Raw genomic sequence first — 16,016 nt, 5'->3', positions numbered from 1 at the left:
GAACTCTCCGAGTCTATTTCAAGGGTATCTTTAGCGGCAGGGGCATGTTCACTGGCCATGGGTGCGCTGCGGTAGCCCGGCGGCAAGCTGCGATTATTGAGCTGTTGAGGCGTTATGTGTGTGGTGTTGATATCTTCCGTTAGGCCATTATCAACCTATTGTAGTCTATTGTAGGCGGTGTGAGCGATTTGATTATAAAGAAGGACTTGAGAAGGACGAAAGGTGGTGGTGGCCGGTAAAGGGGATAAAGAGGTTAGCCGGATTGTTACAGTTCAGAGTGACCGCCGGCGTTCGTTACACCAAACCATAGACAAGGCGCACCTCTGCCGCTCTCCCCTCCGTACCCCCACCTGCCCAGAGTATCCTCGACGTCTCCATCATACGCACCTCCTGCCTGCTGTCGACCTCGACGTATCGCTTTCGTACAGTCTGCTGGTCGGATCGCCTGCTGCGTGCTCGCAGTGCCCCCACACACCTATGGCAACTACCTTTGCCTCCTCCCCGTCCAGCTCCGTCCACCAATCCCCGCGTCAGCAATTCCTCGACCCGAACTCTCCACCCCAGCAACATCGGAGGCTTATCTCGCGGCAGCGGTTCATTACCGACTTCTCCCAATGCCTCTTCGAGTTCGTCGTGCAGCTCCTCCCCACTACGGAGGAGATGGCTGTTAAGGAGGACGTCCGCAAGCTCCTAGAACGCCTCATCCGCACCATCGAACCCGATAGTAGACTGCTCTCCTTCGGCAGCTCCGCCAATGGGTTTAGCCTCAAGAACTCCGGTGCGTCGGTCTTCACGGTGCGATGCCCGACGGGCTGCTGATCGACTTACGCCGCCCAGACATGGACTTGTGTTGTCTCATTGACTCCGGGGAGCGTCTCAACGCGGCCGATCTTGTCACCATGGTCGGGGATCTCTTGGAACGAGGTACGCAGCGCGCCCTGCAGTGCGGGATCAATATGCCCATCGGTTGCATTACAGAAACGAAGTTCCATGTCAAGCCGCTCCCCCACGCTCGAATACCGATTGTGAAGCTCACTCTCGACCCATCCCCTGCGCTGCCTTTCGGCATTGCTTGTGATATTGGGTTCGAGAATAGACTTGCGCTGGAGAACACACGTTTATTGATGTGTTATGCGTCTATTGATCCCGCTCGAGTCCGCACTATGGTCCTATTCCGTACGTCCTCAAGATTTAATCATTTACACGACCTTACTGAATTACGGCATAACAGTCAAAGTCTGGAGCAAACGGCGGTATGTCTAAATGCACCTCCAAGCTGAAAGCAATGTAGCTTACACTTTCTAGCAAAATCAATTCGCCGTACAAGGGCACCCTATCATCGTATGGCTATGTCCTCCTTGTAATCTACTTCCTTGTACATGTCAAGAACCCGCCAGTACTCCCTAACTTACAGCAAATGCCGCCTCTGCGGCCTATCTCCGAGGTACGTCCGCATTCCTGCGCATTCAAATCGCCTTACTCAACCCTTGCCATAGGAAGAGTCTCATCTAAATGGATTTAACATATGGTAATGACGCCCCACTCTGACATGCCATCATATGGTGCTGACTATATGCAGGTTCTTCGATGACATAGAGCTACTGCGTCAGCGGTGGAAGTCATCGAATACTGATACAGTCGCCGAACTGTAAGCATATACGCATATTTCCATCTATACCTGTGCTGATGAACACTCGTCAGGTTGATCGAATTCTTCAAGTTCTACTCCCGCGACTTTGCCTACAACACTGGAGTGGCCTCAATTAGAGCCGGACTCCTCAAGAAAGACACGAAGGGCTGGTTGAGCGAGGTGAGTTGTTGAGCCGATGATCATCTCAGGCAATGGCTCATCCAAGATGCTCCTCAAGGACTATGGAACCGGACGAGAACGAAACCGTCTATGCATAGAGGTATGCCAACGCCTGTCATCGATCGTATCCACCAAACTGACGTCTATCAGGATCCATTTGAGACGGACTTCAATGTCGCACGATGCGTCACCAAGGACGGGCTCTACACCGTAAGTGACTAGGCTGCACTCCTCGCACACCCGCCAACATCTTCGCACAGATCCGAGGAGAGTTCATGCGAGCGTCGCGGATCCTGCAAGCCCGACCTGACCGCGCGATCCTCGCCCTCGCACAGCTCTGTGAGGAACGCAAAGACGAGACCCTTGGGCCCCCGCCCACAAGACAACGTTCCTCTAATGGTCCACCACGTCTCACCTCAATACCCCCGCAGACGCCCTATACTGTCGGCAGCAGCCCTATGCGCCCGGCTGCTCTCGCGGTCCCTGCTCCTGAAGAGCTTGCATCTCCGAAGACGCTCTCTCACAGCCCGTCTTCCCCCGCTTCACCCTCACCATTGTCTCCGCGCGACTCTCCCGACCGCTCCATCGGGGCGAGTCTGCCCCTGCGCTTGCCTGTCGATAAGCTTGACCACATGGCGCCCATTCGTGGGAAGTGGACCAGCCCGCCACCGGCTGAGGCCACTGATGAGGACCGTTCGGCCTTCGAGGACCGCCTCGGTCAAAGCCTGGCACTTGCGACAGCATCCAATGCCAGCCGGCTCCACGAGCATGCCTATGCGTCGTCGAACAACAGCGAGACACATACAGACGACGAGCGCCAGTCCATCGCGGAGTCGGATGATGTGCGTTCTGTCCAGTCGTACGTCGAAGAAGGTGCTGTCTACCGCAATCGGGAGCTGCGTGAACGACAGCTGGCGGCATTGCAGCAGCAGCAGCGTGCGATCCAGCAGCAGTACGGGAGCGACCCTTCAGCATCAAGCACACATTCTGCTATGCCGGTCAACTCCCGCATGGAGGGTGGCATCGACGTGAAGATGATCTCCAGACTGCGGGGGCGACCAGCGTCACGGATTGCATCGCAGGCAAGCACGAGCCAGGCAAGTGCAGGAGGTCGTACGACACCTGGAGACCGGAATGAAGGGTTCATGCCCCCACCAAGAATGGATACGCATACTCCGCGGCGCTCAATGTCCTTCCCGGTGCGGAACGTCAACCGATTCTCCCTTCCTGCCATGCCCGTGGTCGTCCCGAACCATTTGGCGGCGGCTGCTTACCAGACACACATATCGCCCCCGGTGCAATATACGCCGCCGCGGTACGTCCTGCAGGCCGCAGAACACCAGGCGAACGCCAACGTCTACTATGAGGCCATCCCTGCGCGAGGGATTTACCGCGCCATGACGTCTTGTGCAAGTCCGCAGTTGCCATATGTGTCGCCTCAACCGTTGTACGATCGCGTGAAGTCGTACGGCGGTCGCAGCTCCCGTGCCAGTAGGAGTAGAAGTCGAAGCAGAAGCAGGAGTCGCTCACCCTCAGCGCTGCCCAACGACATTCCGATTACCATACGCCGTGCCTCCGTGACCGAGGCCACGAAGGACCAGCCTGTCGCCGGACCCTCGCGGTTCCCTATCTCACCGCCGACGCCATCATCACCCTTGCAGCGGGGAGAACGCATATACTCGCATCATCACTCGCTCTCGAACGCGACAGTCACCGCGCCCACACCACCAGCGAACGTGCACCACTTCCCCGCGCCCATATCCGGCACGACGCTCGGTCCGCGACATTCCCAGTCTCAGTCACATTCGCGCTCCCGGTCGCCGCCCTTCCCCCCTTCGCCGCGGACCACGCCGCACTCGTACGCGTACGCGCAGCAGCAGTACCCGAGCCCGCGGCCGAGCCCCGTGAACCTGCCCCCACGCCTGCGCGCAGATCGCCTTGGGGCCGACCCGCGCGTGCTCGCGGCGGGGACGCTGCTGCACGCGCAGATGGACAGCGGCGGTGGGCGTGCCCCTTCGCCGTTTGCGTCACACTCGTCCGGGTCGGGGAGTGCGTCCCCGCCGATGTCGTGCGCGAGCTCGCAGTATGCACCGTCGTCGTCTCCGCTGTCGACGTCGCCGCCGAGTCCGGCACAGAGCGAGGCGAAGAGCAGCGCGGCGGTGAGTCCGTTGCGGGCGCTCGGGCCGCTGGTGGAGGCGGAGGTGCCCGTGCCCGTGGCGCCTTTGCTGGATGCACCGAACAAGGAGGCGTCGATGCCTGTGCCTGTTTCGGTGCACGGGCAGGGGGCATCGCCGGAAGGGGCGCTGGATGATACACCGGTGGAGGCTGTGGCTGAGACGGAGCCCCAGGAACGGTCGGTGGAAGTGTCGGGCGCCGTCAAGGACGCCCCTCCGGTTGTCTCGATGGCTTCGGAGGAGACAGAGAAGACCCCCGCGTCGGAGGAGGCTACTCCTGAACCTGCCGCCATTCAACAAGATGCTGCCGTCGTCGCCGAGCGGTAGTATACCCTTCCCTTTCACTTTCACTTCCACCCCAAACTCTGCCATGGATCGAGCGGTTCGTACGCGATGTACAATCTCCTGGCGGCCGAATGCGTGGGCACTGCTGCCTGCGCCTGCTGTGTAATGGTTTACGCCAAGGCTGCCGATACGAGTCAGATACTCATCGACTCGAATGCGCCACAGGCTTTGTGATCCCATCTTGTCTTGTCTTTTCCCTCGCTCTTCATCTCTCTTCCTCTCTCGCTCAAACTCCAGAAATAAGGCCCACATTTCGCCTTGGTAAATTCGCTCAGCATCATCTGAATCGCATCCTCCATATCACCCCGCATAATCTTCGCAATGCAATCAAGAAATCAACCCAGTCAACATCGCATCACCAAGGACCACCCTCGTATTCCTGCGCGCCCACGTCGAAATTGCTTCCCGGCGCGGCGCGCACGCAATGTGCATACCACCATCACCTCCGCGCATTAACCTACTGTTCTCTAATCTCCTCGCACCACCTCATCCTCCCCGCCATCTCCTGCAACGCCTCACTTGCTCCTTGCCGGCGTACGCACGAAGGCGCCTCAACGGGCGGATGCCCCCTCCTCGGACCCGTATGCTTGTACCACCCTCGTCCCCAGCCCGGCGCGCATGTTCGGAATTGGACTGCAGCAACTGCGCACGTTCTTCGCTCTTCCCCTCCGTCCTCGCTCTCCCGTCTTCGCTTTCGCCTCCCTCCCGTCGCGCGCAGTGCGCCCGCAGCCGGTTGCGCGCCCGCTCCGCCCGTGCTCGAACGAGTTTTGCATACCATGTACGCGTGTAGTATACTTATCGTGTATGCATCATCTGGTGATATGCCTGCAGACATGCTTTCCCATCGTGTGTTTAAGTGGTGGCGAAATGAAAGGCCGGTGAGAAATGTACGGATATTGCGGCCGTAAGTGCCGCGTGGGGAATCGAACGCGCGCACATGATGCGACGCAACGCGTCGCGTCGCGCTAATGAGTCGCCAACTGTCACGCTCCTGTCACTTAGCGCCCAGGCCCCAAACCAACCTCCAAGCCACTCGGATCGCGCACCCCTCTCCTCCACCCCTCATACTATTTCTTGTTTATTTCTCTCTGCGACACCTAGACGAGCCGAGTGATTTTTTTGAGGAGAAATGGGCGTTGCGGGACTCTGGGACGTACGTGCTCGAACCTATTGTCCAACATTCGCTCGTACTGAGGCTCAGGGGGCGCCAGATCCTGCGGCCAGCAGGCCAATTAAGGTCCCTCACACATCTATCCGTCACGGACGGCTTTGAAGCAAACCCGGACGGAAAACGTGGGTTTCGCGTCGGGATCGATGCTAGCATCTGGTTCTATCATGCGGCGTACGGGAAAGAGGGCGAGAACCCGGAGCTGAGGACGCTGTTCTTTCGCTGCGCGCGTCTCATGGAGATGCCTTTCCTCCCGGTGTTTGTGTTCGATGGCCCCAAACGTCCAGACATGAAGCGGGGAAAGCGGATCACAGGGAAGAACCATTGGTTAGTGCAGGGCATGCAGGAAATCATCACTGCGTTCGGCTTTGAGTGGAGGATGGTGAGTGGCTCAGGCTCGTCGACATGTTCATCGCTCAGTATGCACTCGATCAGGCTCCCGGAGAAGCCGAGGCCGAACTCGCATACTTGAACCGCATAGGCGTGATAGACGCGGTCCTCTCGGACGATGTCGATACTTTCCTCTTCGGCGCGAAGATGGTCATTCGCAAGTACGTTAGGTATACATTCCGTGACCAACAGATTCTAAGCCCCTCCACCTCCACAGCAAAAATGCCACACTATCAGGAAACAAGGGACAAGACATGAAGAACTCCGCTGGCAAGGACGACGGAAACCACGCTATGGTCTACCGCTCCTCCGACATCCTCAACCGCGAGGACATCCAGCTCACCCAGGGCGGACTCATCCTCATTGGCGTTCTCCGCGGCGGCGACTATTGCCAGGAGGGCCTCGAGGGCTGCGGCCCCGCTCTCGCACACGGGCTCGCGAAGTGCGGCTTCGGTGATACACTGCTCGCGACAGCACGCACGAAGACGCGCGAGGAGCTGGAAGAGTTTTTGGACGGCTGGCGCGACGAGATCCGCGCAGAGCTTCGTACCAACGCGCGCGGGCACCTCCCGCGCAAGAGCCCGAAGCTCTCGCGCTCGATTCCGGACGACTTTCCGAACGTGGACGTCGTGCTCGCGTACACGAACCCGGTCACGTCCGAGGCGAAGGGTCGCGCATATAAGAACGCGGTTCTGAACTGGGACAAGGAGCCCGACCTGGGCAAGATCGCGGGGCTGTGCGAGATGTACTTCGAGTGGGGCCTGAAGGATATCATCATCAAGCGATTTAGGAACGTCCTGTGGCCGTCTGCCGTGTTGCGTATTCTGCGGCGGGCGGCGATATTGAAGGACAGGCGGGAGGCGCGGCTGGCTGGAACGAGCGGCGTGCCCGTGACCCCGCGTAAGAACGGGAAGGAGCGCCGCGCGCCGCCTGGAACGCCCTCCAGCATGATCGCGCGGCACTTCTCAACGATGCGACTAGATTCTCCGCACGGATCTCGGGTTGCGACCTTGGACGAAGAGGACGAGGACGAAGAAGACGAGAGCCCTTTGATCGTGAAGATTCACTCCTCACGGCAACACGCGTCCACGGACAAGATCCTCGAGTACCGGCTTGAAGTCGCCCCCGCGCAGCTCGTGCGCCTCTGCAAGGCCGGGCTCAAGGGCCTGCGCACTGCGGTGCCCCCGGACCTCACTGACTCCGAAGAAGACGGGGATGAGGACGATGAGGAAGGCGGGAAGAAGGGGAAGAAGAAGACGAAGAAGCCCCCGCCTGATCCGGACAGTCACCTCAGGATATGGCTGCCGGCGTGCATGGTCGAGATGGTCGAGCCGGAGATGGTGGACGAGTTCGAGGGCGTGCAGAAGATGAAGGCGGATAAGAAGGCTGGGAAAGGTACGGGGAAGAAGGGCGCCGCGTCCAAGGCAGCAGCAGCGCCCAGTGCGACGGCAGCGAAGAAGGGGAAGAAAGCGGCTGCGACAGTCGCCATAGTAGAAGAGGAGGAAGATTGCAGCGGAGAGTCTTCTGAGGCGGGGAGTAGTAAGCCCATGCCCCCTCCCAAGGCGAAGGCGCTGCAGCCGGCGAAGAAGACTAGTAAACCTACCGCAAAAGGTTCTGGTTCGTCTGACAAGGCGATGGACGACTTTTTCATGGCGAAGAAGCCCACTGCAGCGGCACCGGCCAAGGCTACGAAGGTCACGACCAGCACCGCAGCGCGCGTCGCCGATCTGTTCAAGGACATCCCTGCGAGCCCGAAGAGAAAGGCGCATATACCCACATTCGTGGACACGACAGACGACGATGAAGTGCCCAGACCTCCCATCCTCTCCCGCGTCTCGACGAAGCCTACCACCACATCTTCAACCAAGTCTACATCTCCAAGCAAGGCCCCCAGCCGCATCCTCAGCCTTCTCGACACTACCTCGCACCCCAGCAAATCGGAACCTTCATCCCAAGCAGGCCCGTCAAGGCCCAAGCCCAAGGCTGCAGCATCCGCCCCCGCCGCCCTCCCATCGGCTTCTACATCGGCTACTACCTCCTCCCCATCTAAGCCGCGTACCATACGCCCATTCCCGATGGTGCTCGACTTTTTCAAAGAAGACTCTCCGCAGCCGTCACCCGTCGACGAAGACCTCTTCACCATAGACCGCGTCTCGTCTGGCTCGGGCTCTGGGTATGGGTTCGGGTCTGGGTCGCGGTCATCGTCTGCACGGACGCGCTCGCGCTCTACCGTCTCCTCGGACTCGGACTCCCGCGAGTATGTGCTGCAGAAATCACCACGGAGATCGGAGAAGCACGCTTCACCGCGAGGGTCGCCGTCTAAAGTTGCAGCCAAGCAGAAGGTTCTTACGGTGAGGCGAGAGGAGGAAGAGGAGTCCGATGGCAGCCGACCGCCTTCGCCATCTCCTGTGAAGGGGCGTTTGCCGACCGCGCTGTCTGGACGAGCTACCACCGGATGGGAAGAAGAGGAAGAGGAGTCTGATCGTGCCCCGTCGCCATCACCTGCACGCAAACGAGTGCTGCCTCCTTTGAACAAGCCGCTGATCTCTCTGGGCGGTGCACGCAAGCACACGCCGTTGCCCGCAGATCTCAGCATCATCTCCATCTCGAGTGACGGTTCTGAAGGCGAGCTACCCCCATTACCGCCACGCAAGAAAGTCGCGCCGCTGCAGCAAGTTAGAGCACGGCTGAGCAAGACCGCTTCGGCCTCCAGTTCGCGGACCACGACATCATTTACGACTATGACTTCAGCATCTACACAGGCCTCGCGGAAGCCCCCGCAACGCATCTACGACCCGGGCGATATTATCGATCTCACATAATTATTTGGGTTTTGTGTATTTTGAATACAGTGTTGTGTTACTACTTATCCAATACGGACGTCGCGTGCAGAGTAGATGTGGCGAGAGATGATGAGGCGTGGTGGTATGATGCGCTGAATGCTACAGATGCGTCGAGAAAGCCAAAGTAAAAACAAACAGGTGATATGAGGAACGTGAACGTGAGCGTAAGCAAAGGGGGTGAAACAGAGAAAGGAGAGTGGGGACGTCCGTCTGCGTCCGTGCCGTTGTCGTCGTCGTCGTGCTTCGTCGTATTGTCATACAAGAGGATACAGGGCTAGTAGGCCGTCGAGAAGTCGCAGAGGCGCTGCTGTGCGGCGAGACCATCGACCGTGTCCGATTCGGGCTCCTTGTCCGCAGCCAAGGTCTGGTCCCGGAACCGCTGGATGGCCTCCAGGCGCGAGCGCCAGTTCGTGATGACCTCGTCGCGCCGCTTGTCCCCGCCGGTGTTCTGCCACACGGCGATGAACCAGTCGGAGAGCAGGCTGAGCTGGCGGACGAGCTGCGGGAGGTTCGCGGCGGAGATGAGCTTGAAGTCGCCGATGGGCGTGAACTCGACCATGCCCTCTGCACGCTGGACGGTAACCTTGAAGTACTCGTGCTCGTGCAGGTTGTTCGAGAAGGCCGCGATCGCGCCGCGCGAGTGCGGCTCGATGACGATGTTCACGAACTGGAACTGCGTCGCGAGCGTGTCGAACCGGTACGGGCGCCCCGAGTCGTTCCAGACGATCCGGACGTAGTCGTTCCCGATGTGCGCCTTTTTGGCCATGCAGTTCGGGTCGTCGCCGGTGGGCATGAGCGTCGCGGTGTGGAAGAGGATCTGGCCGATGTCGTCCCACCAGGCGTACGCGTACTCGCCGTCCACGTCTGGGTCGAGCCCGCCGTCGTAGACGTCGACCTGCCCACGCAGGTTGATCAGACGTCCGAGCCCTTCGAGGAAGCGCGTGTATGCGGGGGAGCCGTGAGTGTTCCGCAAGATCTCCGCTTCGGTCTGTTGACCAGGCGCGACGTACATCACACCGACCTTGTGCGTGTCGATAACGGGCATCCGGTCGAAGATGCGGAAGAAACTGGCGAGCTTGGACTTGTCCTTCACAAGGCGTCCGCGTCCCGTTGGTCGCTTATCGGGATACGCAGACAACTGCAGAGCGAAGTAGCTGGGGTCGATGGCAACTTCTTTCCGCCGTTGCGATGGCGCGCTGCCACTCCAGACATAGCCGGTTATGGGATCTGGACGAGAGGCGCTCAATACAGCCTGTGCAGTTTCGCCGAGCGCGCCCTTGACCTCGTCCTACAAAATAACCACAGTATCAAACGACATCCAGATAGAACGGAGAAACCAACGCACCAGACTTGGATTCCCTACAAACTGGTTCGTTGCATCTTCCTCGCAGGTGCCGTCCTCGCCATTATCCTCTCGATCCATCATGAGTGTGGCCGAGATGGACACGAGGTCCGGGTCGACGTCGCCCAAAGGAACCATGGGGATGTTCTCCGCTCGGACGAGGAACTTTGTCATCCCGGACGCGCGGCGCGACAGTACCTCGATCCATCCGCGCCTCGCAAGCGCGCGGATAGTAACGACTGAGTTGCCCAGGATCCACGTCTTCTCGCTGATAGCAGGCTCGGAACCCTTGCTCTGCAGGTTGGGGTTCATCACGATCTCGTCCAACGTCGACTTCGCTGGTCGCGGGTCTGCGCTCGCATAGGTGTAGCGTGCGAGCCAGTCAAATGCAACCTCGGTTGGCGCATCAACGTTGGTCTTGTTGCTGTTCGCAAGCAGCAGCTGCCGCACGATGTAGCTGACGTGCTTGTGCCGGTCCTCTAGGTCGACAGCGAGGAACCAGACGTAGACAATGTAGTACGACATGATACGCACGTGCTGCGAGAGCGCCCACGAGATCGAGAGCGAGCCGTCCGCGCGGTTGTGGTTCTCGAGGTACTTGAGCGCAACCGCGAAGACCATCTTGTAGTCGCCCTCGGTGAAGTTGACATAGAGCGCGCGCTGGGAGCCGACGATGGCGAGGAAGTCGATGATGTGCACGGCCATTGCAGGGTTCGACATGATTTGCGACAGCTTCTCCATGATGCGTGAGAGGTGCTTCGCCATCGACGGCTTCAGCTCGAACGCGGCGAGCGAGAGCGCGTGCAGGCAGCACCGCTGCGTCGACGGCTGGCCGTTGAGGCCCATGAGGAAGACCTCGACGAGGTGGTGGAGCTGTTGCGCGTTGTCGAAGCAGCGCTTGTAGCTGATCAGCACGTTGAGTGTGTGGAAGGCAAGGCCCTGCGCGTCGCGCGAGATGATCCCGTCTGGCCACCGCTCGATCTTCGTCGCGAGAGTGCCGTCGGTGATGCCAGAGCAAAGTGAGGCGAGGAGTCTGGAAATGACAATCTTGGAGCGCGGGCCGCAGAAGAGGTGCTTGTTCGCGAGCTGTGTCGGGAGATGGCAGAGCACGTACGAGAGGATCTCCCAGTCCCGCTCCGTCTCGATGATCTCCACCAGCTTGGAGAGATACACCGAGAGCTGTAGCACCGCCTCGTTATGGCCAGGATTGCTCGGGTCGAATGAATTCATACCCTCGCTGGCCACATCTGACGCCATCACAGAAAGCGAGAGGGCCTCCGGGATGGACCAGAGCGGTTCGCGGGGCTTCAGCCTGAGCATCGCAGTGGGGAGGACGCGCGCCGGGACACGCGAACGGCTCCTGCTCGCGTCCATCCGGGGGGCACCACGTCCGCGCGAGGGTCTCCGTCCGTCTCTTTCTTGTGGCGGCGCGCGTGCGCGTGCTCTCCTGATTTCGTCATCCCGCAGAAGATCCTCGACAGTGCTTGGCCCTACCTCAGCCCTATTGATGAGTGCAGCGAGGTGGGCAATGTTCCCGTCCCTGTCGTACTCTGCGGAGGTGTAGTATAGCCTGTGGTCCCGGTCGACGCGGAGGCGCATCATAAACTGCAGGACTGTGAGTCGGGCGCGTACACAGCCGGCAGAAGATACGAGCTCGACGAGATGTCCGAAGATCCGCTTGGCGTGCCACAGGCTGCATTGCGAAATCGCGAGGGGCGTGAAAACGAGCTGGCTGAAGACAGAGACGAGGCCGATGACCGCGCCGACAGCTTTGGGAGTGAAAGGTGGAGGTTCCGCTGTGATTACCGGTGATGCTTCCGGGGCTACGGGCATGTCGTTGGTCGCTCGCCGGGGTTTGGATTGCGAGCGTGAAGGGGCCCCAGACGTGAGCGACGTCAAGATAGACATAACAGAAGGGAGTGACGTCTCCTTGTCCCTCGTTCCGGGATAGTCAGATGTCATGCGCGAGAGGATGGGGGATGTCGACACTGAGTTCGCTGGCGGAACAACTCCCGGAGGGGACGGGACCTGGGATTCTACCGTGCGGATCGATGCGGTGTCATCCTCTTCGTCCTGCCTCTCGAGCGCCATCGACAGAAGGAAGTCCAGGATCTCCTCACACAGCCCCTCCTGCTCCGCGCACTCGGCGGTATCCGGGTTGTCCGCATGTTTCTCGACAAGTCGCATGACCGCTTCATCCGCAAGCAGATTCCAAACGACCAGAGTACTGCTGTCCTCTAGCTCCTCTGCAGGATGCCGCTTCCATACGTCGAAGACAAGAGTGGCGAGCGGTTTCCTGTACGCAGGGATGTCCTTCACAAACTCCCAAACGGAGTGCAGCTGCTCCATGACGTGCTGTCGAGTCGCCGTTCGAGAGGGGGCGAAGAGGCTGGACATTGTGAGCAGGTTGTTCCACTCGTCCAGCCATGACAGTGATGTAGGCGATAGACTCTGGCGCTCCGCCATGGTCATCAACAACTGCGTCAGGTCACGGTCAGGGAGATGCTCAGCAATGGAGAGAATGATGGAAGGTAGGACCAGGAACAATGGCGAGGTTTTGAGGTCCTGCGCGAGAATAGTGGCAATGGCCACGAGAAAGGGAGACGAGCCATCCGGACGGTGGAGCGAAATAGGAATGAGGCCTCCGTCAGGCGTCCTTCGAGCTCCGATTAACGACTGTATTATGGAGGGCGACGGCAAAGGGTACATACTTCACAGAGCGGACATAGACGACTAATTCGCGCAGGATGCGGCCAATCGCGCTGATTTCTTCGTCATCCACATCCTCGTTGTCGCCGCGTTCATCCATGGCCTGGATGGCGTCCTTGATGATCGCTGCAATCTCGTGAAGGACGGCTTCCTTTGGCGCTGCGATCACGTTCGGCGTCGTCTCCTGCTCTTGTGCTATCCACGCCTTCGCCGCACGCGCAAGCACGCTAGCGAAGCGGATGAGGTCCCATGACGCGCCTTCGTCCGCCGGCCACGCACGCTCCATAAGTCCTTTTTCAAGGGACAGGTGCATAGGCACGCCCGCGGGTGAGTAGTCGTTGATGGATGCACGCTCGATGTACGCTCGCGCGAGGCGGTTCTCCAGCACGCGCCTGAGCGAGATCCGTAGCGTCCGAATGGCACCAGCCGCCGCTTGTATCGAGCTCTGCAAGGATACTTGCCGAGATGGGAAGAAATGGCGCTTGAGGAGGACTTTGCAAGACGACGCATACGGACCCCCGACGAGCTTCGCAAGGACGTCTGATATCTTCTGCTCCAGAGTATTTTGGTGTGGGACGCTAGGTTGAAGAGAGATACGAGGAAGCGGTGTAGAGTAGAACGCGAGTGAGCGGAAGAGGAGAGGTAGGATAGACGTCAGGAAGCTGGGCGCAAGAGCGACGAGCCGTTCAGACAGGTATGTCAAGTACGCGTCGACTATGATATCAGCTGGGTGCTTGAGGAGGGAGAGCTTCGGAAGTGATGTAGACGAATGGTGACGCCGATGGGAGAGGGAGAGCTTTGGCGGAGAGGCCGCTTTTGAGGACTGGGGCTCGAGAAACGGAGAACTTGGAGGCGAGACCAGGTTGAGATACTCCACAGGGACAGCCAGAGACCTATCGACCAGACGCTCCCAGAGATCCAATACACCTGCCGTATCGTCCTCCGTGAGTCGCGAGACGAATTCGGGCCTGCGCACAAGGTTTGTGAGGAAGGTAGTGAGGGACTGGACGCTGCGCTGACGTTCCAGTCTGTCCTCGTGCGAGATGGCATCCGTCCGCGTGAGCCCCTCAAACGCGCGCTCGATCCAACTCTCGAGCATACGCAATATGGGGCCCTCCATGCCCACGGCATGCGACCCTGAGGCGATGAGAGCCGAGAGCGCCTTCGTCCGCGACTCCCAAAGCTCCTGCGACCACGGCACATCGATGAACAGCGAGAGACAGGAGAGCCTATCCGCGGTAGTGATGATGGCAGAGCCACTTCCCTCCAAGTAGGCGGCGAGGATGTCGTATCCGGCGGCCTGAAGAGGCGTCGGGGACTCGCAAGAGCATAGGGACGCGAGAATGGGTTGGAGCGCGGCGAGACGTGGAGGTGGAGAATGCGCGTCGAGGGCCCCGAGAGCGGTCGCCAACGACTTGGCGTAGCTGAGGGAAGGTACTGCGGGCGGGGTAAGTGCCTCTATCAGAGCCTCCCATTGGAGAGGAGCAGAGATAGCAGGCGGGGCGGGAGTGGAGGTGGTTTCTGCCTTGCGTCGCCAGCCGAACGGGAAAGCGCTTGTGTTCGCTCTCTGTCGCGTCGGTCTCTGCGCGTCGTCATTCTGCGAAGGCATCCAGCACTTCGAGCGGTTGTGTGTGAGTACGGCGCGTAAAGTCCGCGGCGGAAGGGACCGAACGAGAGAAACTCACGGCGAATCGACTGAGATTTCGTAGTTCCTCACAGCTACTTGGCGGCGTCTCCTATGGTTCGTGAAGCTTTCGGCGTGTTGTGAGCAGGATCGCGGGATGGCGAGTCGCGGAGCATGCGAGGACGGTCGTGCGGAATGGCTGAGGACAAGGAGGTCAGGCGCTCGCTACTCGTCCAGATCGACTTACGTACCGCCGGAATGTGCCGAGCCGCCCCGGTACCCCTGAACCTGAATTCGATTCGCACCATCGCATTTTACCATGTGGCCGCCCATTGCAATCGTCATTGATGTTCTATCTGCCGCAGTGCTGAGGACGCCCCTTGAAGGAGACGCGGCCTCAACATAATCGCAGGCTAGGTGGAGCTGACTACTAGCTCATGTGCATGAACAGCGACGGGTAGTATGGCTTCAACGCTTCGAGCTTCGATAGCGGATGCAGCTACCTCAACTTCGCTCACTGAAGAAAATCTGGATCGGATGTTCCAGTGAGTTACCAACGTCCACGCTAAAATAAATTTTGAACAGAACTTACTTGGAACCCACCGTGGCTCCTGTGACGCCGCTGCGATCTGTGTGGCCCGACCACGGGCTCCGGGAACACAGGCCGCCGGCGAACAGCTGGAGCCAGGTAAGGATGCGAACAGAAGACTTACTCGAGTAAAATTCCCCGGGCGACCAACGCAGCCTCATACGGTAATGTGGGTCGCTTGAAACTTATCAGCGACGCTTGAATACTCTCAACGCAACGGTAATATCATAACCATCTTGATATTCAGCCGGATGCTCGAGCTGACCTTTGGAAGGCCAAATCGTGACATACATCACATGTCCTCCAGAGAAGTGATCAACTTTCCGAAATCTACGGTGCGATGCTCAACGGTGAGCTGTCGGTTCATCAAAGGACAACTAATACTGACCTTCCACCGCTTTCTTGGTTATAGCCATGCCCTTCACTTGGCCCTTCTCGCGCTCTCGGTCATTGTCGGTCATAGATTTGTGCTTCCGCTCCGACAACAACTGCGCAATGCCATTCAGGCCATCCGCACACCCCACTAGAATAAACAGGCTTACCAGGAGCTTATGTTGCTCCTGCTGCAGTTGCAGCCACAGCTTGCGTATCTGATCGTCAATTTGAGCATACTCGAGGACGAATCTCTCATATGCGTTGTTCCTAAATGAAGGTAAGCCACGGCTTCGAGTTTGGTATCATTGACCCACAAATCTCCGACGGCAGCGTTATATTCCTCCAGTCTTCCTGTGATCTGCACAAAGTAAGCTGGCTATATGCGGTTGATGTATTAGTTTGGCTACTGACGCATTTATCCAGGTCTACCCTCGCACTTTGCAGGAACTTGGACTCCTTGTCCTTCCTTTTCTTCTCCCAAGACGCTACACTTCCCAATTAGCCACCAAGCCCTTGGGGGCTGGATATATGCGCCCACTTTGCATTTGGGCTGCCACCGCTGCCATTATTCTGCGTCTCTCAGGTCAGTTCCTCGCGCTGCATCAACTGTAGAGACGCGATTACCCTGCATCATCGCTACCGATGGA

General features: G+C 58.9%; 3 protein-coding genes across 3 annotated transcripts; 2 read left to right on the top strand and 1 right to left on the bottom strand.

The window, feature by feature from the left end:
• Positions 1-477: 477 nt before the first annotated feature.
• TRAVEDRAFT_127187 (uncharacterized protein) lies at positions 478-4,311 on the top strand (the record flags this gene model as incomplete). The annotated part of the gene is made up of 12 exons (XM_008042407.1): positions 478-778; positions 838-924; positions 979-1,176; positions 1,232-1,253; positions 1,306-1,444; positions 1,497-1,528; positions 1,580-1,648; positions 1,702-1,810; positions 1,857-1,910; positions 1,961-2,020; positions 2,071-3,689; positions 3,861-4,311. The coding sequence occupies 12 exons, from the start codon at positions 478-480 to the stop codon at positions 4,309-4,311; spliced, it is 3,141 nt and encodes a 1,046-aa protein (XP_008040598.1).
• A 1,147-nt stretch (positions 4,312-5,458) lies between these two features.
• On the top strand, positions 5,459-8,709 carry TRAVEDRAFT_73115 (uncharacterized protein; the record flags this gene model as incomplete). Its single annotated transcript, XM_008042406.1, has 4 exons — positions 5,459-5,482; positions 5,541-5,879; positions 5,933-6,048; positions 6,105-8,709. The coding sequence occupies 4 exons, from the start codon at positions 5,459-5,461 to the stop codon at positions 8,707-8,709; spliced, it is 3,084 nt and encodes a 1,027-aa protein (XP_008040597.1).
• A 61-nt stretch (positions 8,710-8,770) lies between these two features.
• Positions 8,771-15,784, bottom strand: TRAVEDRAFT_65744 (uncharacterized protein; the record flags this gene model as incomplete). The annotated part of the gene is made up of 11 exons (XM_008042405.1): positions 8,771-10,018; positions 10,076-12,728; positions 12,784-14,378; positions 14,467-14,517; positions 14,653-14,693; positions 14,924-14,933; positions 14,998-15,083; positions 15,383-15,482; positions 15,537-15,636; positions 15,684-15,720; positions 15,781-15,784. The coding sequence occupies 11 exons, from the start codon at positions 15,782-15,784 to the stop codon at positions 9,005-9,007; spliced, it is 5,691 nt and encodes a 1,896-aa protein (XP_008040596.1). The 3' UTR covers positions 8,771-9,004.
• Positions 15,785-16,016: the final 232 nt, after the last annotated feature.

Source organism: Trametes versicolor (genome assembly GCF_000271585.1).
Source record: "Trametes versicolor FP-101664 SS1 unplaced genomic scaffold TRAVEscaffold_8, whole genome shotgun sequence".
In the NCBI taxonomy this organism is placed as follows: Eukaryota; Fungi; Basidiomycota; class Agaricomycetes; order Polyporales; family Polyporaceae; genus Trametes; species Trametes versicolor.
This window is presented reverse-complemented; position numbering and strand designations above follow the sequence as displayed.